This window comes from Phoenix dactylifera, chromosome 14 (genome assembly GCF_009389715.1).
Source record: "Phoenix dactylifera cultivar Barhee BC4 chromosome 14, palm_55x_up_171113_PBpolish2nd_filt_p, whole genome shotgun sequence".
In the NCBI taxonomy this organism is placed as follows: Eukaryota; Viridiplantae; Streptophyta; class Magnoliopsida; order Arecales; family Arecaceae; genus Phoenix; species Phoenix dactylifera.
The window spans coordinates 1,530,773-1,555,536 of NC_052405.1; the positions used below are offsets into that span (position 1 = coordinate 1,530,773).

Here is a 24,764-nt window from a genome sequence, read left to right on the forward strand (position 1 = left end):
GCATCGATTCCATGGCGCTATCACTGGTGGGCATAGTTGTTCTTCCCTTGTCTGAAAGTTAAACATGGCCAATGAGAGGGAGACATACTATTGTCACAAGACTTTGTGTCACAGAGACAGTGATTTCTTATACCCAAAGATCTTATTAGTCATTTCACCTAAAGAAATCAAAATAATACCGACCAACAAACCTCCTTAGAAACAACTAGTTTTGACAGCCCAATGCAAGAATGTAGTGCTTTGGTAAAAATCATGAAATAAAATGAAAAAGATCAATAATACGAAGTTTTGGTCGGCACTGCAATTCTTCATCCATGCTTGACTTAATTTGCAAACTTACATCTAGCTTCGACTGCATATTTGAATTGCATGTTAAAAATGATTTTCTCGATTAGCTTTCGAAACCTGCATACTTAAAGTTTCATTATGCAAGCAATATGCACGATATTATGAAATGCAATAAGATCTTTATAGATGTTTATATACATGTATATGTAATCGGACATCCGTAATAAATATGATAACCATAATCTATATAGCAAAATAATTATTCATGTTAATCACTTTAGAAAAACATCTCTTTGTGGTAAGAGAGAAAAGCAAACATCAAGCTGTAGCTAGCCCTGTTAATTTGTTAGTAGTATGGTAACATTGTGCTATAGCAACCTACTGCCACTGTTCCAGTGTAATAGGTTATCCTGTACCAAGTTGAGCTTAAGCTGCATGCTTTTGTTAAAATTTTTTCTCAAAATCATAAGGTTTAACTGCAAGTTGACAGTTACTTCCAAACTTGTAGTGCGGAAGGTGTCGTCATTACAATATTGGGAGACTGCAACTTTCATTATTTTAGGCATGGGAATAAAATAAAAGCGACTCCGTCGCTCTCAAAAAAAAGGGTATGGGAATAAAATAGGTATCGTACTGCAAGCAACACCGCCACTATTCCACCACCATGCATTATTTTAGACGCAGCAGGTGCAAGAGCATGGTGAGAAGTTTGTACACGCATTGGATTTCAAAATTAGGAACCTCCTCACCAAAATCTCTATATTTATATGGCTTCACATCATGATGATGGGTTAATTTAAAAGGAAATAAGTTTGCAAGAGAAAACATTGCACTTTGACCAATGAAGCAACTTAGGTCTGTGGAAGGAAAAATAAAGTCAAAGTGTCTCCCTATAGGGTTTTTTTTTTCTTTCCTTCCTATGTCGAGATCAGTTTAGGCAGATATATATCTGGCTCCTATAGAAAAAATTATATATTACAACACGTACGTCATATCAAAGGTGCAGCGACATGAGCACATGGTGAATAGAGCCCACAGGAATTGCGATGCTTTGATTGGAATAGTGCAAAGCTATGTGGTGCGTATGGTGCAGAATATAATTTCTATTTCGATGAGATCAGGTTATGAAATGTTATCTAGTTTCCAAATTAGATCAAGTTAGGTAAAAAGAGGAAATAATTGGATCCATCGCAACCTAACCCAAATATATTTCTAAGAGTTCCCCGATCAACCTAAACCAAGCCTATCTTTCCATGTTGAATAAATTTCCTCTTTTGCCGCAAAAGTTAATTGGAGAGCAGCGAATCAAATATGAGAGAATTAAATTGGCTCACATATAAATTAATGGGAGATTTATAAATGATTATCTCCAAGATATAGTCCTGCAGAGAATAATTAATGGGAGAAAAATGACTAATATAAATGATTGGACTTGCAACATGACTTCTTGCCTTACTTTCTCTTCCTTACCTTCCTTTTCTCTTTCCCTTTCTTTCTATTCTTTTCCCACTTCGGCCCCAAGATTCAATTCATAATTGGATGTCTCTATCAAAATATATGCCTGCGAATCACGAGGGTATAGTAAGAGTGTATGACTAGTGAATTAAAGAGAAGTATCCATGGTGATATGATTGTCATTATGGCACAACTTTTTTCTTGCAAAAAAACTTAGGTTAATCTGCGGTATGTAGCCTTAAAAATTTCTACATGCCTCACACTACACTTGCTCCTCCATTGTCATGTCATTATTTGAGAGCATCTTGGGGGAACCACATGCTAATATGCATCATGCATGAGAACAAATCACCACCTCTCAAAACTCTAAAATAAACTATCTTATAAAAAATAAACCCTCATTTTCAACTCTCATAAAAACTACTATTTCTAGTCCATGATCAGCTTACTATTTAAGAAGTTATCTTTATTGACCTCGAACATAAATTTTAGGTCAAGAGGTTGACTCTTTGTTGGATCTTCCTGATCTCGTGCACTACTATAAATTTGGATCGTTCTCATTATGCATCAAACACATATTTATCACAAAAAATCATCCTTTTTTTTTTCTTTTTGAAGATTGCCTCTTTGCAAAATCATTTTGTGTTCATATATACCACTCCAAATTTATGTTGTTTGACATTCATTGCATCTATCCTATGACATAAATCAATGTGGCCACAAAATACTGATCTTTTATCAAGTTCTTATTATTCTTATATAGCATCAAAATCGTCATCATTTAAACTTGCATCACAAGTGGGATAAGCAAGACAATTAATTTTTTGAACCCTTTTTTTTCGCAATACTGTCATCTATCATGTGAAAAATTGTAATGGCTGTCCCCATCCTCATTGCATCCAAGTCAAAAGTAAACCTAATTTTTCATTTAAATCAAGTGGGAAAAAAAAAATCTCTTTTACCACCAAAGAGATTCGAGGGATAGCATTCCACCTTGAAGGTTAGAACAAAAATGTTGTTATCTTGCGGTCCACACTAGTGCTACGGCATTTATATATGAAATATAGCATATATATCACCCTGATTATTTTACTAGTCAGGCTGATATGGACTAGCTTAAGCCTGAGTAGAGGGTCAGGGTCAGGGTCAGTGCCCCCTTGAACAAAGGCAATCTTCTCATTGGAGAATCATATCAAAGGAATCATCCCAATTGTGCCTTTTCTTAATAAGATTCCAACCCCACAGCTTCAATCCCAATCCAAGAGTTTGGTGGGGATGTTAAATGAAAAAGAATCACCATCAAGGCCACTTCGGAACCATGGACATGACCACATCTTCTTCAAATTCCTTTCTCCACTAGTAGTTGACGTGTCTAAACCGGTTGATGTGTACCTATTCTTAAACCACACACACACACACACACATATATATATATATGTTATATTTCAGCAAGATAGTTGGGCTAACTAATTGGTCCATAAATGGTTAATAAATGGTTCAACTGGAGCTATGCAATGATGTATCATCTTGGATGCTCAATATTTCAGTTAAGTCATATGCAATGAGCAAGTAGGTTAGTAAAGTTTGCATCTAGAATGATGTGGATATAACCCTAGCTAGTCCCAAAAACTGTAAGCTAATAAAGTTTTCATCCTTTTATATTCGATTAGCTTTTCCACCCAAGTCACCTTTTGTTTCTTTGACAACACAGGCTCTAGCATTATCTATTAGTGAGGCGCATCTCGTTACTTACTAGATCTCTGTTCCTTCTGCTTTGTACACTTTTTTTACTAGTGATGTAGCTGGCTGTGCTCATGCGAGAGTAGTGTGAGCAGCCGATGTACAAAAAAAAAAATGGTGTCAACCATGAAACAAACTGCAAGATTAGTTATTCGGGAGACTGCATTCGGGTCATGAAATATTTGTCGGCCAGACCCAAGGATTTCCTTAAGCCGTTCATTTTATCCTAAATTTGACCGGTCTGATTAGATTGGACTTTAGAACGAACCGGACCGGTCCGGTTCGTCCGGTCTTTGTGAACCTCAAATATACCCCGGCTGGCGGAGAGGGGATCCGCAAAATCGGCCTCGTGTCAGCTGCATTACTCGGTCCCCCAACCCCCCCACCACCATTCCATCGTTTATCCGAACCTTATCCTCTTTATATAAAACTCTCGAAACTTTTTCCCTTCCTCTTATCTCCCTCTCCTCTCGAAAATTCCACGAAGGTTCAACATTCCGCTCGCTCGCTCTCTCTCTCTCTCTCTCTCGCCCTAAAAGACCGTTCTACCCCCGCTAGGTTCCCTTAATCCCCACTCGCCCACTCCTATATCACCGCCAAGAACTTCCTCTCTCGTTACCTGGCTCGCTTCGCTCGCCGGAACCCTAGCTAGCTCTGGTCTCCTCTCCGATGGGTGCGCCGTGAGGGTGGAGGCGAATCTCGTGGCGGCTTGGATGGAGGCAGGGGCGGATGAGGCGATCGAGGAGGTTGGGGAGAGCTCGTCGCCGCCGAGGGGGATCGGCATCGCCTGCGGAGGAGGGATCGCGCAATCCGACATCAAGAACGAAATATTCGCACGGCTGGTGGAGAACGGAATCGAGGAAGCCGTCTCCAATCCCCACTTCAAGGACCAGCTCGATGCCCACTTCAGCCGCTTGCCCCCCAGGTGATGTCGAACTCGCCGGCTTCTTGATGGCTTCTTGGGTTTGTTTGCTCGGGTTCTTGATGCGGATTTGGTGCTGGTTTTTGAGTATTATCGTATTTGAGCTTGGGTTTGGTATTGAAACTCGATGCCTTTTGTTTTCATTTCATTTCCTGAATGGATTTAGTTGTCCTTTAGTGGAATTCTTGAGATCTTTTTGGGTCGTAGCAGTTCTTGTTGGTTCTTGGACTTCGGATGTAGATCGGACGACGGATTACTCTCTCGCTCTATCCGACCGACGATCTTGACCGCTTTCCTTTGTTGGTCTTGTTTCTTCTTTAAAGTTTTGTGTGGAATCTTGTTCTGCGATGTCACTAGGATAGCTGGTTGACTTAAATTCTGGTTTAGAAAATCTTCTGGTTTAACTTTTTGAGAGAAAGCAAGATTCATCGTTCCAAAATTGTAAAACTCCGAGCAGTGCTACACAATTATTTTCTTTTTTGCATTCTTGTATTCCTTTCAATAGCTGCCCTTGCCCTGTTGTTCTTGATTGAATCTTGATGCTAATAAATGGCATGGATTTTTGTTTCCCTTCTGCCCTGTTGTCCTTCGATTATTTATACCTAGAAACTGATTTTTTTTTGTATTTTACTCAGTTATTTAGTGGATGTGAGCATCGATAGGGCAGAAGATGTTGTGTTACACCAGAAAATTCTAGCAGAAGCCGAGGATCCAGAAAAGCGCCCAGCCTTCCATGTCCGTTTCATGAAGGTACACTTCCACTAACCTTGACCGTATCTTAGGGAGCTGTGCTGGAATTCGATTGCCAATCTGATAACAGAAACCAAGGTTCGCCGTCTCGGTTCTAGACCCCGCACCGGTACTATGCTGCAATGTCGGTACGTTTGATACACGGAAGTTCGGCATACCAAGACTTGGTATGCCCTCATACCAAGCCTCGGTTAAGTACCTGTACAGTACGACATGCCCGGTATGGGTTGGTATGCACCGATACGGGGAACCATGACAAAAACTCTCTAATTTTTCTCTTCCAATCAGAAGTTATCCTAGGCCATTCAAATTTGGTATAAATTGTTCTTTAAAAAGGTATTAGGATTTTTCAATATCTGTGCATGGAATCCTGATTTCTACAATCATAGTTAGTATTCTAGTTCGTTAATGCTTTGCCTTGAGAAGGTCATTGTATGAAGAGCATATTTAGCATGTTGAACAACATCTTGATTTAGTAACATAGTATGATATCATAATGACAGCTTAAAAAGTTTCAAACAATCATGACAATTTACCCCAAAGTATCCCTTTTCCCTTCCCCTTTAAAAGCATCCACCACTATGTGAGTAATTGATAAAATGTCTAAGTACTTCCTATCCACGGATGGACTAATAGTATAGTCTTTTTTGTAGTTCTTGGCTACTTTGTTGTCTAAAAACCATTTTGTATGTCGACTAATGAACTATTTGTTATTGTAATTGAAATCTCTTGAAGAAGTGGAACTGTCATTGTTCTTAACAAATGGAGAGAAGATTATATTTTAGAAGATCTCTTTTCCCCTCCTTTCGTATGCAACCAGGTGCATGATGGCATAATGGTTTCTGTAGCTTTAGTTTGCATGGCCTCCTGTTTTTTCAGAAAACAATTAATGACTTGGTAAGGCCTATTTATTTGAAGGAAATAAGAAAGAAGAGCAATGGAGGTTCAAGTTGGAGTAGTGACTCTAATCAAAATGATGGGATATAGCACTTTAACAAGTTGTTTGCAAGGATTGGAACTTGTTGGTATGGAACAAAGGGCTGCAAGCAGCCTTGTTACCTGGAGACTTGCTTCCGCCCCCAGAAACCTGTATCGGATACATATCCAAGTCAGATATGCATCATACATTTGGATACTTATGAAGTTCTATGATTGCCACTTTTAAATATTGGTAGAGAGTCGAACTCATCCAATAATGACTTTGACCCTCCATTTTTTGTTAGAAATGAGTATTTTTTTTTTCTTTATAGTGATTCGCCATGGATGAACATATTGAGATAACTTTAGAAAATGTCATTTTTTCTTATATTCTTAAGTTAATTAGGAACTTTAAATGAGAAACATATATATTGAAAGACCTTAACAAATAATATTTTCTTAATATTTCTTTTTGATGTTTAAATAAAAAAGGTTAAAGGTATATATAATTTAACTAGAATTATAATTTATCCTATGTATTCCTATATCTTCTTTTTCCTTCTTGCCAAGTCAAATGCTTGGATAGGCGTTTGAGTCCAATTCTCGTATTCGTGTCCATGCAACGCTGGCAAGCAGGTTCGGTCATATTATGTTTTGGGTGATCCGGGCTGAATCCAGATTTATATAGGACAATAATTGAATCCAAGAATGATATATGGCTTTATGACTTTATTGGTCTATTAGCCTTTTCATGTCAAATTAGGTCAACTATAATGCACACAATTCATAGGAAATATGCTAATTTGTATACTTTTGGATTCTGAGCATGATTCAAAGGGCATATGTTCAAGTTGAATTGGGTCATCTTTTTTTTTTGTTTTTTTTTTTTTTGGAGCTGGATTGAGTTAATTCAATCCTTTTGCCCCTAATAATAGTAGGATGTATTGATTGGGAAAAACTTGCCCCCTTTTTAATTCGAGCTTTGTGCATTGTAATATTTGAAAATAAAACTGTTGGTGCAAAGACAGCCTTGATATAAATGAAATCTATGATGGTAGCCCCTCAAGATAACAAACTTCAATAATAACAAATATGTATATGTGACTTCTATGAACCCTGTGGAAGTATCAGTCCAATTCTTTTTTCCCCCTTTACTGGTGCCCAAACATTCCTTATCAAGTTTCTTGTTCTCTTTGTATGCTGAGTAGCATGTTCATGCCAGAGTATACGGGAAGGGATCTGCATCAAATTTTAACATCTGTTTCTACTTCAAGGGGATGTGATAATACTGAACATGAAGGGGAATGACATCCAGTTTCAGGTTCCCCACTTTAGACAATATTATACTAAAACATCTGTTGTTGCGCCCCTTCTTGATCCTGTTAGAGCGACCATAGAACATGTAGTTTTGCAAATAGTGATAATTCTTAGCCAAATTTGTACCTTCTTGTTGGAGCTTTTTACTCATCTAAACCTTCCTATGCATTAAAACACTTTCTTCTTGATTATTTATTTAGTACTTATTTGAGTAAAAATAGGGATTGTGGGATTGACTTTGAACCTTGCTCAAAGCTTGAGGACTCAAATTTTGACGTGAGAAAGACCACTGAGGACACTGAAGATGGAACAAATGTTGCAGATGCTCTTTCTCCAAGGTATTTATATATGCCGGACCAAAACTAGTTTCTGCGCTCAAGCGTTATAATGATTCTTATTAATCATGATTTATGGTATGTATAAATTACAAGGTTACAGTATTCTCAATCTGAAGTAGCATCTAATGTGAATTTTATTTTATTTTATATTTGATAACTGGGAGTTTGCTCTTATTTTGTAACCATTTTCCATTACTATTTTAAATCTGAAAGCTTTCCAATATTGATGGTCACAAGACAGTGGAACTAACTTTTCTTCAAACTTGCTACATTTATAGATTGCGTAAGATAAATCTGCTGTGCCTTTTGTATGATCAGTTTTTGTAACTATATGATGTTTGATCTGCAATTGGGATTTTGAGTTTCTGGTTTTCAAGCAATACTTGCCTGAATATGAGTCTTCCTCGATATTAGCTGCTAATGATTGTTAATTTCGAAAAAAGAATTTTCCCCATACTTTGTGAGAACAAGAATTATACCATTTGAGATGATTTAACTCGAGCTTCATGCTATATAAATGTTGCGATCTGTACTTTTCTTGATCCTTAGGCTTATACGTATATAATATTTGATTTTCATCATTCAAGCCCATGGAAATGGTGGTCTGCCAGTGTTGTTGTAGTATAAAAGCTTTATAGGAGGTGAGTTACATGCAAACTTAATAACTGGGAGATGGATAAAATAGAAAAACAAAACCATGTTATTTGACCTTGCTCACCTATTGTAGGAATCCCGAGGAATCCTCTTCGAATGGTTTTCTTTTCATGTGAGTACCAGTAATAAGTGATGTTAGATCAGTTTATTTAACTTCCATGCTACAGAAATAATATGAGGTCTTATGTCTTGACGGCTCATGCCCTTCTTCTAGGTAGTTGAACATGAGAATGGTAGGAACTACAGCCCTTAGATTGATGAGTTATGCATATGGGATTTAATCGCAATTTGCTGACATAATCGTGAAGTACTCATATATCGGAATGACATTTGATTGAAGCCATGGAAAGGAATTTCAGAAAGCTATGTTTTTGACTGATGTGACTTTTGCTAAGAAAGAATGGTGAAGGAATTTCCATAAAGTTGACTCTGATGGAAACTTGGTCAGTTCTAGAGTTACAGTGATCTAACACTAAAGAAGCATGAAAATCTACAGTTACTTATCATTGGTATGTTTTTTTTTTTTTTTTGTTGTGGCAACATTCTCTCATTATGTGAAATTTTGTTATAACGCCATTCTCTCATTATGTGAATTTTTGAATGTCTGGGATGGATAATTTTATTACTTGAAATGATCCATTGAAATATATTGTTATACCACCAATTTTTACCTTGAAATTGTTGTCATGTAGTTGCCTGTGGTTTAAGTTCTCATTAGTTGACTTAATTTGGCCTCGAAACCTCAAAATAATACATCGGTCATAATGCTTTAAGCATGCTTGAAGTATTTTCTAGAGCTTGAAATAATAAAAGCTAAATACTTTGAATTTTGATAATGTGCAGGCATGATGTTACATATGTCCCAATTCATGAAATAACTTTTTCTACTATTGACAAACCGAAGCTCCTTAGCCAGGTAGGTATATGCTTTTATGCATAATTGGCTAAATTTTATGTTTCATCCTTTTTGATTCGTAGTTCATACTATATTTAGATAACTTACTCTTTCTCTTTAAACACAGATTTGGGTACAGGAATTCAATTATCTGCTTTATATAAACCTATTTACTTGTTTGTGCTTCATGCATTGTCAATTACAATTCTTGTATAGTATTTTCTATCCAATTAGAAAGCATACTTTTTTTCCTTACAAATATATATTGGAAAGTAAAATGAAGGATTTATCTACGGATGTTCTGATTCTATTTATTATTATATTGCATTGTCATCAAATCCATGTGATGTAGACTGGTGTTTTAATGGAGTCACTTGACTGCCTAAATTATGCCTACTGTTATGATCAGCAAACATAATCATTGTTGCATAATGTATATTCTGTACATTCTGGAATAATGAATAATTTGTTTTCTTTACAAGTTTAAGTATTTATCTTATTAAGTAGTTTGAGTTTGATGCTATTATTGCACTCGGATTAAAATTGCACATGAAATAGATTCTGAATCTTTCTAGTAAAAAGGACATTTTTAATGTGTTTTCCTTATCTAGCTTGTTTATCAATGGCTACTATGCCTTCAGTATTGATACACCTATATTCATTACTTTAGTTCTTTATTATATTAATGATGTGATTTTTTTTTGCTTCTTTATTTCTTATATTTCAATTAATGGCACACATGGGCTTACTAATTGTAATATGTCTGACTAGCTGTCTGCTTTGCTATCCGATATTGGATTGAACATCCGTGAAGCTCATGTTTTTTCAACAACGGATGGCTATTCTCTGGATGTATTCGTTGTAGATGGGTGGCATGAGGAGGTAGGCTTTCTTCTTAGTATTGACATGCTTGCATAATCTGTTGGTTTCTTAAATTTTGTACTTCTAGATCTAATAGGAAATATATCTTTTATCATTACATGGGTTTAGTTAGGTTTTGGCTTATTCTGTTTAAACAAATGATTTATCGTGAACGGAAACACTCAAAGAAGTTGCATTGAAATTACCTATGACATGACATCAGCAAAATTAATGTAACATTGATAGATATAGAAATGATATGAAACTTGGATTCAACAGCCTATGGTTTTCCAATCAAATAACTAATTAAAATCAGAATTCTGCACAGTAATGGGAAGGTAAAGGAACTGAACTTGTTAGTGTAGAGTGTTGTGCAATTATAAATTTTTATAGGCTTGTTGCAGCAAGCTCAACTAGGTCTATTGATCTAATCGGTGGTAATTTCATCTCTTATTGTGAGGCACTTTTGATGGGTTTGTGAGATTAGCTATGAGAGAGGGGGGGCAGGGGGTGGGGGGTGGCGGGCTGGGCAGGGGTTCGCGTTGGGGGTGTCAACGAGCCTGCAGACAAGAAATGGCTATAGAACAAAGAATAACCATCCTCCAACTAAGCCCAATGACCTGCTAGCAATTCAAGCCTACAGATCCTGTGCATCCATCTTGCTGCTACAGTGACACAACCATGCTGGCACAACAGCCACATCAAGTTAGTTTGACATCCATGTGTTGAACCTTTTCATGAATTCTGCATATCTGTAGCACCAACAAAACATGACCTACTCTGAAGAGGAGCAAGTGACCAACTGCTAGGTCAAGGCTTAGGACGTTATTAATTTGTTTTGCATCACAGGTTTCATTAGGCATGCGAGTTGTGGACTGAATTTGAGGAGCCTCACTTGCAATTGCGTCCTTCCTGGCCAACACTGTACCACTATCTCCATACAAGTGGCCTTGGTCTTGTAGGTATCATGCTCTTTGAAGCTGGGTTTAATTCTAGCTGGCAGTTTTCTTATGTGCCCAGTCTTATGTACTAGTTTTGTTTCTCCCTTATTGGTCCTATGTGCTTACCGTGGCCCTGCAGGTCTTCTAAGCTGGCCTCGGGCCTTGTGATGGGGTTAATCTCCACCATAATGCAAAAGAAAAAAGAAGGCAGGTTGTTTCTTGCTTCTTCTCTCTATTCCTCAATCATAGCTTTGAGCTTCATCACTTGAACCTTGAAGTTGTCCATTAGTGTTTGAAACATTGTTTTTTTAAGCTCCTTTGTGATTTCCTCGGTCTACTCTCTTAGGTCTTGTGTCTATGAAGCCACTTTTCTATCTTGGTGAATCCCAGTGCCTATCCATGGCCCACACAAACCTCGAAGGCACCAAGAATTTCAGTGTGATCCTTCTATAGATCGTTCATCTTGTCATTGTTAGGATTCATGGTCGTATTGCTTCTGGCTTTGCTCAGTGATGAAAGTCTTTATTGACATGATTGCCTCCTTAGTTGCAACCATGCTTGTTTCTGCCATGCTTTACGATGTTGGTATCTTGGTGAGTGACTGATATCAAGATGAACAAAAATTTGGGACCAAGTCATTTTGGCCAAGGTTGATATTTTGGCCAAGGTGGAACGTTTTAGAAATTTAAAAGAAACAAAGGTATTTCAAGATCTGGATCGACATATAGTGACCAAGTCATTGAAATGTCTGCAGGTGTATTTGAAATGAGAGTAAATTATGTTTTGATTATTATTTAATTTTTAATAATTGAAAATTCATTCACAATACTAAAAAGCTCGAACATTCTCAAGATGAATTGGTTTATCAGCTGAGATAATAAGGTCTAATAGTTTTAAATATACTATGTTGGTGAGTACTTCCTGAGATACTGATTCTTCGGCTAATATCTTGGGAAAGACAAGAATCATGATTTTCAATTATTTATTGCATTTTCTAATTTTATATGTGTTGTATCATTCCCATTGGTTAAGATTGGTAGATCATTTGTTTTTTCTTGTAACTTGTAACCAAAAATTTTAAAACTATATTTTTATTAAGTTTCTGACTTTTATTTAATGTAGGATACTGTAGATGTACATTGGGTCAGGAAATTTTGAAAGCAGTAGAGTTGACTCTTAAAGATGTTTTGATTGTTTTCTGTATTGGGTATTATAAGAATCGGAGTTCCACTAATTTGTTTGTTATAAAAGAAGCCTTAGGTTATCAGGATAGCCTTAACAGTGTCCTCATGTTATGCTGAAAGTTCAAATGAAGTGGATCTTTGATTACCTCTGGATGTTAGTTCTGATGGTAGGAATTCTTGCTGTCTAATGGTGTGGGTTTGAATCTGCTGGGTGTCGGCCTACATTTCCGAATTCTGTCTATTTCTTAATCCTAGGCTCTTGCCAAGGCTGGGTGGGTTGGGTATGGGGATGGAGTGGCCAGCTTCTTCTTCTAGCTCAAAAAAGTGTCAGCTCAATGTTTTATTTCCAGATTATGGTCTTTGCTATCATGTTAGGAATATATTTCATCATTCATGGAATTCACATGTTTATCCTCTACTTCTTGCTAAAATACGTTGCCATTAGAGGTTTATTCATTTACCTTTTTCTTTTCTAATGGATCAAATGCCACTATGGGTAGCAACAGGGTCGGCGGAACTGGTACCGGGCAGCGTATCGGTTCTTTGGCGGCATGAGTCGGTACGGGCCTGCGTCGTGCCGTGCCGGGCCTGTACCAACAGAGGAGAGGGCGACACAGACTGTGCGAGAGAGAAAAAGAGAGAGAAGGGGGGAGAGAGAGAGAGGAGGCCGGCGGAGGGCCGGCACCTGGGCGGGAGACGAGGCTGCAGTCGATTCTCTTGTTTCGAACCCGGCCACGGCCTCGCCTCTCGCCCATGCACCGACCTCCGCTGGCTTTTCTCCCTCTCCTTCTCCCTCTCTCCCCTGCTCTCTCTTCCTTTTCCTCTCTTTCCTTCTCCTTCTCCACCTTCAGCAACGGTTTTCGTTTCCGTTGCCGGAACCGTACCGGTGAGTCGTCGGTACGGCTCAGAATGGCCGGAATCGTCCGGTTCGGGACGGTTCTGCCGACCCTGGGTAGCAAGGTATACAGTCTCGGTATCGGACCCCATTCCAATGTCACCCTGTTATTGGGTTAGTATGCTCGGTACTTCGGCGTACCTAGTGTCGGTACACCCTCCGTATCGCTTATCGGTTTGGTACTGGTACGACATGGTACATCTTGTACCGCCTGGTTCGGGATGGTATGACATACCTTGATGGGTAGAAACATTACTATGTGGATCTTTTTAGATAATTAAGGGGCATTGTGATTCTATTCTCTTTTATGACAGGGACCTTTGTCAAGCGCAAAAGTTCCTGACTTTGCAATGGTGTGCTCAGGATACAGATGGTTTGCACAAGGAGCTTGAGGCAGCAATTGCGAGAAATGAGGTATACTCTCCTCAGTTGATTGGACTCATAGACTTTCATATTTCTTTCTGCTGTGGCATGGTTAATTCCATCATTTTTACTTCCACGAAATATTGATCAATCTCTTTGTTTCTATATTTGTGATAATTCTACCATTGTTTTGCTTCAGTTTGAGTAGACTAGGGAGAACAACAGACCTGTAGCTTCTTTAAAATCCAAGTCATGGATTTATTCCATGTTTTCCTTCGGAAGCTCTAGATGTATATCTTTTTTAAGTCTGAAATGAATGCTTGCACATCCTATGCTTTTAGTTGGGAAAACATTTCTTTTGTTGATTTATAGGAGGATAAATGCAAGAAGTAGGCCATTTTTATTTTTTGGGCAGTACGCCAATCTTTCTGATAAGGGCCCAGGTCTGTTTAAATTAACATTCAAATGCTAAAACATAGCAAGAATTAAATGTTTGAAACAGCTTAGGAATGACATTTAGTATGTGGATGCAAGTTCACATTAATCATAAATCGCTAAATTATAATTTGCTTGCTTGCTTTGTTATTGATATGTAAATATATCTAAAAGGATCCTCCTGGGATAAAATTTTTCTTAGTTAGACTTTATTATGCCTTAAGATAAGGGTCCTTTCCTAATTTGTCACCTTGACCCAAAAATATTTTGTGCAATGTAGTACACTGTCTCTTGTTTTCCTGCTCTGCATAATTAGCAACATATCACCTCTGGTGTTTTATATGGTTTTTGGTAAGCATAGTATAGGTTAATTTTCAGTAATGCTGTAATCTTGTCTACATAACATAGGTTGATGTAGACTCTTGTAACACAGCATAGTTTGGTACCTAGCAATTTTATAGCTTAATATTGCAATAATCATGTAGACTAATGTTTCACTAATATTCAGCATACATAAGCTTAATGGCATAACTGGATGAAACCTATTTGGCATAATATGTCTGTCATTGTGTTTGTTAATTCCGTAATCTGCAATATGCGGGTCTTCGTAACCTGGATCATTTTGGATTGTGTATCCTTTTCCACCATATGAAATGTAAGCATTGAACATGACAAGATAAAACCTGCTTATTTAACTTTGTTCACTACTGCATTTTGGTCTTGTTCTTTTCTTTTGTTGTTCAGTTGTGATGAGTGCTTTATGTATGATATTCTTGTTTAACTAAAATATACTGGACATACATCTTGCATCCATCCTGATTTTGCCATTCTGGTTAAGACTCATTCATAATGTTGTCAATGGGCCATGCTAGGACTGTGTAATCATCAGCCTTGTCCTAAGCCAAAACAATTTTGAAGCCGTTACTTGGCCTAGACCGATATTAAAAGAAAAAGAAAAGTCCTGACTTGCCTAGGTTACTTTAACCATCAAAACAGTGTCCATGTCCATACTGAGCCTAGCACTAAAATTAAGTTCATATCATCGGAATGTGCAAGGTTGTAAATGTATGGAATCAACTTTTCATTGTTTCATTTTTTTTCTTCTCATAAAGACTATATATGTAGAGAAAGATATGTAACGTTATTTATCACAGCGAACTCTTACAATATCTCACTGTTGCCTTTTGGGCTTTTACAAGTAAGGTTGCACTTTAGGTCTTCTTATAGTTTTTTCAAGGTTTATCTTTACCTGGTTTGGTAGGTTGCTGAATCTGTTAGTAATTGATAGTGATGCATTCTGCATTGGCGTTTTGGGAGAATGTAGGGGTCGTGGTCTGGTTCATCTCATTCTTCAGCTGCAGAGAAGATATTAGCTGTGCAACCAAAAGTTGGTGAGTGGGAAATTGACAAAAGATTATTAAAGATGGAAGAGAAGATTGCAAGTGGATCTTGTGGGGATTTGTGAGTCTATTTTTTATTCTAACCTTTCATTCTCCTCATTACATATTGCTTGGCATTTTGCACGTATATTTTCTGCTAATGGCCTCAATCTAAGTTACAGGTATCGTGGAAGTTACCTGGGTGAGGATGTTGCTATCAAAGTTCTAAGATCTGAGCATCTAAATGAAACTGTGGGGGCAGAATTTGCTCAAGAAGTAATGATTTTAAGGTGAATTATTATTTTTTTACATCATTCCAATGGAAAGTTTGTTAGATCTTGTAATATACTGGATACTAGCTCAAGCAGTTTATACAGGCTTTCTAGGATAGCAATTATGATAATATAATCCCTGTTCTTTTTTATATTTCCCATCATTTAAAAATCTTGCACATTTCTTGTTTATTCTGTTAGTGCTATGTGGGTTTTGTGATAGCCGGTTGTTTCCTGAACTTTTCTTCTCTCTCCCTCCATCCCTCTCTCTCTCTCTCTCTCTCTCTTTCTCTCTCTCTTCCTGCTTTTCATTTTTCAATTTTTTCTGTTTCCTTTCAGGGAAGTCCAACATAGAAATGTTGTTCGATTTATTGGTGCTTGCATGAAACCTCCACACTTCTGCATAGTAACAGGTATCTTTTATTGGCATCTGACATTTCATTCTGAAGGCTAAATATAAATGATGTTATGACCAATACATCTCAACACCTTTAGATTCACTTGGATTAGCTCTTTATTAGCTAAGGATGCCTTGTCCTTAGGTATCATCATGGCCCACACGAGCTTGATATTAGCTAAGATTTTCCATGAACATTTTCTGTTGGTGGCTATTGTATTATCATAATCTGATATCTCTTGTTATTTTTTGGTATAGATGCATGTCCGTTAGGACACATTTCTTTTCCACTATGTGAATTGATATGTTTAGAACTTTTCAGGTTTTGAAATGTCTTTTAATTTGCGAAGTTCAGTTCCTCTTGGTTCATATCTATAATCATTTTAATTAGACTCATGGTAATTCTTTTAAAATTTGAATTTCACTAAGAGTAGCATAAGTTCAAGGTTGCAAACCTCTGTATATGATGCTCACCATTTGGTTTATCTGTTTCTGAAATGTGCCTAGATGGGGCAAATGACTGAAATAATCCCTGTTCCATTGTCATTACAAATTCCTAGTCCTGTCTGATGGAATGACTGATGATGTAACTGTTTCTGATATTTATTATATTGAAATGCAGTAGATATAAGATGTTGAATTGATTATTAGAACAGCTAGGGTTCCCCTTACATGTATGTTGCATGTCCTTTTCTTGATGAAGTCTGACAAACTTTGAGATAAATATGATATGAGGTTTATAATCATTAATTTTGATGTCAGTTTTCTATTTTCTACTATTGTGTATGATTACTCTGTGCTTGGTGAATTACAAATATCATATTGTAGTGTCATACCTACTAGGCATATCCTTAAACAAAGTTTGCTGTATTGCCCCAACTGAGCGGTTTGGGGCGTACCAAGCTGTACTGGGGCGGACCGACACGATTTTGCCCCTCAGTGCGAGACACCGGTGAGCGAGGGGGAGAGGGAGAAGGAAAGACATGAGAGGAGAGAGGGAGGGGGAGGGGGAGAGAGTGACTGTCGACAAAAAAAAAAAAATCAAAAAAAGGGGGCCGGTGCCTTTGTTTTGTTTCGAAACAGGGGTTCCGCCCCTGTTATGTAGCACCAGAGGAGAATTGGGGGGGGGGGGGGGGGGGGAGGATGCTTGGGCTTGAAAGACCCCCCCCCCCCCTCCCCTTTTCTCTGTCTCTCCCTCCCTCCCTCCCGTTTCCTCTCTTTCGTTACGCCACTGCTGGAGGATAGGGGGCTCGACAGCTCTCTCCCTCTCCCTCTCTTCCTCCCCTCTCTCCCCCCCTTCTTTCTCTCTTGCTCGCTTTCCTTGCCCCTCTCCCCTTCCCTCTTTGGCTCCCCTTTATCAGTATGTCGCGAGTCGGCACAACACACCACAATCCCGTACTGTACTACCGGATAACTGGTGCGGGTTTTGATACTGGTTCTGCCTACCTTGACCTTATAAGTGTCTTACCTTAGGCATATAAACCTCAAAAGTGCTCTGTGATCCAAGAATATTACTTTTTTGGAGGTATCTCACAATTTCATCATTCTCGCCTTTTCCTCATTTTATTTCCTCTGCTTCATTCTGTTGTGTGTGTGTGTGTCTCTTTCTCTATAATTTATTGATTATACTCTTTCTTTTTAAATTTACAAAAATATTTGGTTTCCTAACAGGAGATTTTTCTCTTGAAAACAATTCCTAGTTATGGTGCAAGACTGTTTCTTTTAGCAGTTATATAACCTGCATCATGAATCTATTTTCTTGCCAGTTGATATGTGGGAAAAAGTTTTTGTTTAGAAATTTTCGTGTTTTCATAATGCACTTTGGTTCCTATGGCTTTTGTTGTTGATAGTAGAAATGCTCTGTGCTGTTCTTTCTCACTACTGATTATCATCAAGTACTTGTTATGCTTGGTTTATCGTGCTGAAATTCTTTTACAGAGTACTTGTCTGGAGGAAACCTCTATGACTTTCTGCATAAGCATCATAACACCCTGGAGCTCCCTGTGCTGCTGAAGCTTGCACTTGATATTTGCAGAGGAATGGATTATTTGCACCGAAATAACATTGTTCATAGGGATTTGAAGACAGCTAACCTGCTGATGGATAACAATCATGTATGTCGCCCAATGAATATGAGAGTAATTGATTTGCTAAATGCTAGAATACTTCTTCCCTCTCTAACATTATAGTGATTTGATATTTTTCCAAATGCATGCCATCTGTATAGTTAATTAAATGAGACTTGAAGTGAATCTGTAGGTCAAACGACTAATGATAGGTTTGTAACAACAGCCATGCAATTTATACATAATCTGCATATATTGTAACAGTCATTTGTCAGCGTTTGTTATTTCAACAAAACTGCTGGTAAAGTAATTTTAGCATTCATTGCAAATAGACTTTTTTTCTTTGTTCAGCATCTCTGATAGTAGCCAGGATATGAAACATGATACAAGCATAGAAGTAGAAGAAATTTTGATGAAAAATTTGAGCATGAAAGCTCCAAGTACATGAAGCATGGGGGCATCACATTTCCCTGTTCATATTACTATATGACACAAGCATGTAGAAAGGTTAGATTTACTGTTAATGCTGATTTGAAGAGTATAGGGGCTGAATGAAACAACTTGAAGAATCTTCCTATTCGAAGGCATGACCTTGGATGATAACCACTTGAGAGTGAGGATTTACACAGCCATTTCCAAATCGATGTGGTGGCCTTTAATTTATGTTTAGAGTTTAGACATTGGTGCTGAATAGCTTCCTAATGTTTTCAGGTTGAATTGCAAAATCAAAACAGTGGCCGGTACAACAAATAGAGTAAAATCTAAGTTTTAGTTTTATTGGGAAGCATCAAACCAATGCAGTTAGCTATATTTTGTTTATATAATTATCTTTGTTCGAAAAAATCTGAACCCGATATGGGTATAACAGGTCTGCTTTGGAAAAACATCTGCCTGCAATCAAATTGCCCGTTGAGCATGTTCTTTGTGTCTCATATTATGACTAATGACTCCATGCTAGATTTTAGTTGTACATCAATAAGTTAAATTTAGATGGAAGAGAAATATATGAACCATTATAAATTATTCTGAATAGAACTTGTGATCAGAGATTTCCAGAATGTCTGATATACAAATGTTGATTTAATAATATCTCAATTTTTTTAAATATTGTTGAATAACTGATGTTCCTTTTATAGTAATACTTATTTCATGAAATGATCTAACTCGAATTGTGAAGGCTGCCAGGAATTGTCTTTTAGTTATAAACTTACTGTTGTCATGAACTTTAAGAAGTGGTACTCTCTCAAGTTCAAAAGTACCTTTTTTGAGTTAACAAACATGAGTTTTCTTAAAATATTCACATAAATCAAGTGTTGACCTTTTATCACATGGAGAACATGTTTGCGTTGGCTAATCTTTTGAACCTTTTCTCCATTGTTTTAGTTGAGAGACTGTGGTCATGGTGACTTAGTATTGGAAATGAGAGCTATATTTTATTTGTTCGTCTTCATCTCTTTATTCATTCCCATCAGTCTTATCTCCTTGTATGCGATATTGTTGCAGCCTTCATACTGATATGCAACCTGCATTCTAACAGTGCTAATCATAGCTCATTCTATTTCGACTCTTTCATTTGAAAAGCTCAGTCCAATTTTAGAAGTTACATTATAAAGCAAATTGTTGAAGGTTACTAACCTCCTAATCTTAAAAATATTACCAACTAGATTAGTTTACATGTACCAAATTTGTAGCTTGTGCCACAAACTTAAATAAAGTGTCTTAAAGAGGGAGCGCTGTGTTACTTATCCTCAGGTGGCACTAGACTGTGCTGTAACACTTGTGTGGCTGATTGTTCTGGGAAAATGTTGTTTTCTTGAATTCATCATTCTTGAAGTTCATCAAGGCCACAACTTGGTGTTCTATAAAGCTCGATTCATCAGTTAACTTATATTGTATCCAACTGTGTTTTTTCAAGACCTCTTTTGAGAATTTAATTTATTTACCTTTTTTTTCTCTTTATACTCTTGAAAATGCAGATAGTTGTTGCAAATGCTGTTTGGTATATGGTAAGTATATCATGGATATGTTTGAGGTGATGTGTGTATCCCAACAAGTTGGAGGTCACCATAGACATTCATATTGGGTACTAATCCTCATTTTTTCTCTAGCTAGGGAATGGAGCATCTAACCATGGTTATCCTTTTTGGATGGGGAATAAAATTAGACATAAGGAAACTGCATGCTAAGGAAATAAAAATCATGAGCCACTTTGGGTACAATAGGATATGTCGGAACCACCCGAACCCCCTACTGAGTGACCCACCCACCCACATGCAAAAAAGGAAACTGCTCTCAACAATCCTCAAAATTGTCGAAACATATAGGAGCTTAGAGGATAATATGCCAGCCTCTAAAATTATATATGTGGTTGCACTGGTAAAGGTAATGATAATGCATTTCTTTCAATTATATTAGTATGCGTTTTCAACTAAAAAATATGTTCATGTTCTCCATCCAGGTTGTGAAGGTGGCGGACTTTGGAGTTGCTCGGTTTCAAAATCAAGGGGGGGATATGACAGCAGAAACTGGAACATACAGATGGATGGCTCCTGAGGTTTTTCTTCTTTCAATAAATAAAGCACTTCCTAGATCTTTCTTCACCGGTATTATGTATTTTGAGCTATATGATATCAAATTCGAAACTTGATAATAAAAGAGATCAGACCTTTGGACATTTACTTTTTCATTCTTTTCTTTAGCTTTCTGTGAAGCATAATGATCCCTGGCATTAGGTTTAATTTTACAGTTATCTGTGGTTGACACTGAAACGAAAATCTATTAGGAGAAGTTGGTTTCCATAGTATATATTCTGTCTTATTGCCAGGATTGGATTCTTTTTTTCTCCCAATAACCCCCACAGTCCACACATTAGATCTACCTTAATTCTCACATCCTTTTCTGGAAATAAAAATTTCTTCATGTTCCCTTTTGTGTTCTAGTCTCTAGTGAATTCAGCTATATATTTTGGCAAAATTAAATTTATAGTTTTATGGACTGGATGATTGAAATTGTCAGAAAATGCAAAAAGAACTAGTTTACTGTGTGAAGCAAGGAAAATTTTTTTAGCAAATTGATAGGACATGAAGGATGAACCGGGAGACAGTTGGAAAGAAATGTTGAGAACTATCTTTAAGACTGTCTTTACTATTCAGGGTTGGCTTTATTGTTCCTCATTTGCCATGTTTATTTAAGGCCACCTTTGTACTTTAAGCTTCTGCATATCCCTCTGGCGACTCCCACCTATATTATTTAGATCTCTCTCTCGTTTTTCTAATAAATAAGATGCCCCTTCTTACTGGAGCTTCTTCAGATCTTTGTTATACATATAGCATCTCAATCAATTCTCTATCACTTTATCTTTATTCCATGGAACTGTTATAGCTCCAAATAAAATCATTATCCAGTCTAATCTTTCAAAGTTTACTACACATGCATTTCAACATTCTCATTTTTCTACAATCAACTTGTTTACTTTGACCCATTTTTTTTTCACCCAAAATTTTTATCATACTACATGGACCATAGGGAAAAGAGAAAGCTTGACACGTCTAATGATAGAATTGATCCGTGTATCCCTGTATTGTAGTCTTCTCAATCAACTCTTATTGCATCAGTTACTGCCAAGACTCTTGCAGACTAAAATTGGCAATGAAAGGACTGTGAAACTTCAATTTAGCTTGGTTTCATTTCAGCATAGATTTCTTCACCCCTTCATTTGCAATTCGGCTGTTCTTTCCCTAAAAGTACATGTTCTGAACAAAAATATTATGCAAAACATTCCTGAAAGCATACTGGGACAAAATGAAACCTTCTGAATGAAGCATGTGATTCGAATGAAACTTATTTGAATAGCAAGCCTGAAGACATATCAGATGAGATCAGATATTCTGGATAAAGTTTTAGTTGAGTGTTTTGCATGAAGTTATGGCCACTATACGTCTTTGTTTATTTCTTGGTGAAATGCCTCGTGGACATCCTAGGCTCTTGATACCTTGTTTCCTTAATGTAGAATTGGTTTTGAAGCTTAAGGTACATTTAGTTTTAAAACTTAGCATGACCAATCTTTAAAAAATTAATGATGCCGTAGACATGAAGTTTGATACACTGGAAATCTCATGCCTGAAAAAAAAGTGCACACAAAAGTAAAAGGAAAAAAGACCCCTAAGTATGTACTCTTTTCTTGTGATTTTTTTTTGTTTTCTTAACTTGCTGTTGAGAGCTGTTATCATGCGGTACGGACCAACATAGACAGTGAATGGCTGCATTAAGAAATACATATCTGTTACCTTATATACCTTCCCAAATAATCTCATGTTATGTCTAATATGACTATGTACTAATATTTTGTCCATTGTAATTTTAAATTATGAACTGGGTATCCATTTCTTTCTTATCTTTTATTCCCTCGAGTATGATATCATAGTTCTTCCCTTTTTCTCTTTTTCTCATGCAATATTTCTGATTCATATATTTGTGTTCCTCTCACCAGGTTATAAACCATCAACCTTACGATCACAAAGCAGATATCTTCAGTTTTGCTATTGTGCTTTGGGAGCTTGCAACATCAAAGGTACTCTGAAATTTTCCAATATTTAAATTAGTGAGATCAGATGTTGAAAAAATATCATATGTCTGTATTGCTGTAAGTTGTGATGGTGTTGGCATGCAGATCCCATATGATACCATGACACCCCTGCAAGCCGCCCTAGGGGTGAGGCAGGTCTGTATTTTTATCTTGCGATGCTACCATTTCTTTCACATTAAGATCTCATATAGAAATGGGGAGCTATTATGATTGCAATCAAGGTTCGCCAAACTAATACGGGAGGGCGTACTGCTTAGCGACCGGTTGGGCACAATATGCACCCATACTTGTGCCGTTCCGGGGGGATTGACAAAGAGAGAGAGCCAAAGAGGGAGGGGGAGAGGGAGAAGGAGGGAGGAAAAGAGAGAGGGAGAGGGAGAAGGAGAGAGAGGAAAAGTGAGAGAGAGGGGGAGGGAGAGGCCAGGAGAGGGAGAGAGGGCTCACAAGCCCTTGTCGGAACAAGGCTCTCCTATTTTGAAACAAAACAGGGGTGCCCCCGCCGCCCCCCCTTCCCCCCTTTTTAATTTGCTAGTTGACAAGGGCTTCCGAGCTCTCCCTTTCTCTCTCTCCCTCACTCCCCCTCCATCCCTCTCTCTCCTTCCATTTCGAAGCCAAGGTAATGAACCGTGCTCGTAAATGACCGATCCGGTTCGATATGGCCCGAACTAACTGGTTTGGCACAGTTTAGCAGGCCTTGATTGCAATTTTGTTTTTGACTAAATTATGATGTTTTATTAATTTTAATATGTGCATGTTTGTGTGTTTTGGATGTGATTGGTTGTGTATCATTGTGACATATATTAGGATTTTCCTATCTGGAAATGTGGAAAGGGTTCTGCCAGCATGCACAATAAAAAATAATAGAAGAAAAAAGGGAAAATAAGAGCAGAGCGACTCAAATTATGTGAAAGAATCAAATGCCTTTTTTGCTTGTGTTTTGGTATAATGTGATGATTGAATTGTAAGGAATTATGACGGCTTTTGTTCCCCTTTTTACTAGCATTATTTGCTAGTAGAATTGTTACTCTAGCATCATTTTGATGCTGAAGCCAACTTGGTAAACTATTACTTGTAATGCATGGATTAATGCAAGTGCTGGGGGTTAAAATGTATGTGCTATATGAATATTTATGGCTATGTTAGCAAAGCTCGACTCTATTTGGATATCCATAGTCTGTACACCTTTTCTCTGTTACATACAGGGAATGCGCCCGGAGCCTCCAGAACATGCACATCCTGGACTGCTAGACTTGATGCAGAGATGTTGGGAGACAGCTCCTCCTAAACGGCCGTCTTTTTCACAGATCATTGTTGAGCTTGAGGAACTTTTGAAACAGGTTCAGGTATCTTGCTAGTAATTTAGGTTCTTTGGAAGAATGCCCACCTTAATTAACATTTTCATATGATCCAGCTTCCTCAAAGCTAGATTGCAACATGGCCATTGCTGTGGCACACAGGCTTACCGTTTCTCCTTCTCCTTGTCATTATAACAGGAAACTGGTGAAACGAGCAAACAGGAAACCGATGCTTCAGATAAATTGGAGAAATAACTGTTCCATATGTAGATTAGTGGCAGTCTTTGTGAATGAAGTTTAAGGGAGACGAATCTAGCCAAGACAAAGTGCCAATGTAGCAGCGTTTGGTTAACTTCCACCTCCATCAATTCACGTTTCTTCCACTGGCTTTATCCCAAAGAAAAAAAATCTTTATAGAGCCTTGTTGATAGTCTCTCTCGGCCTACGGTTCATTGGTCAAAAACCACACTCAACACAATGTTGCTGGCTACTGTGAATATCCTATTTCCTATTTATAATGATCCTTTTCACAGGAAATTATACCCGGGGGCAAAGACCAAAATTGTTATTTTCTTTGGTGTTTGGTCTATTGTTTTTTTAAAATAGACTTGTAAATTGACTGATTTGGCTAATCAATTTGCTTGGTGTACGGCTACCAATCTGACCTTTTTCGCTTTAGTTGTTTTTAGCTTGGAGGGGATTTATGACTGGGAGTGATTTTTAATGGTATTGACAGAAAGTTCGACTCACCGTGACGAATTACATTAATATAAGCATTGTTTTGACCAGCCAAAATGAAGAAGGCAAAGGGCAA

At 37.5% G+C, this 24,764-nt stretch overlaps 1 protein-coding gene across 3 annotated transcripts; it reads left to right on the plus strand.

Annotated features, from left to right (window-relative positions):
* Positions 1–3,970: 3,970 nt before the first annotated feature.
* LOC103701194 (serine/threonine-protein kinase STY46-like) lies at positions 3,971–24,628 on the plus strand. Of its 3 annotated transcripts, none has more exons than XM_017841395.3 (15): positions 3,971–4,408; positions 5,041–5,155; positions 7,646–7,728; positions 9,226–9,298; positions 10,049–10,159; positions 13,522–13,572; positions 15,281–15,417; positions 15,518–15,625; positions 15,947–16,020; positions 17,943–18,118; positions 20,529–20,624; positions 22,560–22,640; positions 22,740–22,790; positions 23,858–23,992; positions 24,149–24,628. In XM_017841395.3, the coding sequence occupies exons 1-15, from the start codon at positions 4,197–4,199 to the stop codon at positions 24,203–24,205; spliced, it is 1,560 nt and encodes a 519-aa protein (XP_017696884.1). In that variant the 5' UTR covers positions 3,971–4,196; the 3' UTR covers positions 24,206–24,628. The 3 variants fall into 3 exon arrangements, with proteins under 3 accessions (XP_017696884.1, XP_026658070.1, XP_017696883.1); XM_017841394.3 differs by having other exon boundaries at positions 3,974–4,408; positions 23,858–23,998; XM_026802269.2 differs by lacking the exon at positions 22,740–22,790 and having other exon boundaries at positions 3,972–4,408; positions 23,858–23,998.
* The last annotated feature ends 136 nt before the right edge of the window (positions 24,629–24,764 follow it).

What these genes read in the sequence shown, in the direction of transcription:
- LOC103701194 (XM_017841394.3), top strand. Translation starts at nt 4,197, where the DNA reads ATGGAGGCAGGGGCGGATGAGGCGATCGAGGAGGTTGGGGAGAGCTCG. An exon ending in TAGATGGGTGGCATGAGGAG is followed by an intron (nt 10,160 to 13,521) that starts GTAGGCTTTCTT and finishes TGGTGTGCTCAG; the next exon opens with GATACAGATGGTTTGCACAA. An exon ending in ACACTTCTGCATAGTAACAG is followed by an intron (nt 16,021 to 17,942) that starts GTATCTTTTATT and finishes ATTCTTTTACAG; the next exon opens with AGTACTTGTCTGGAGGAAAC.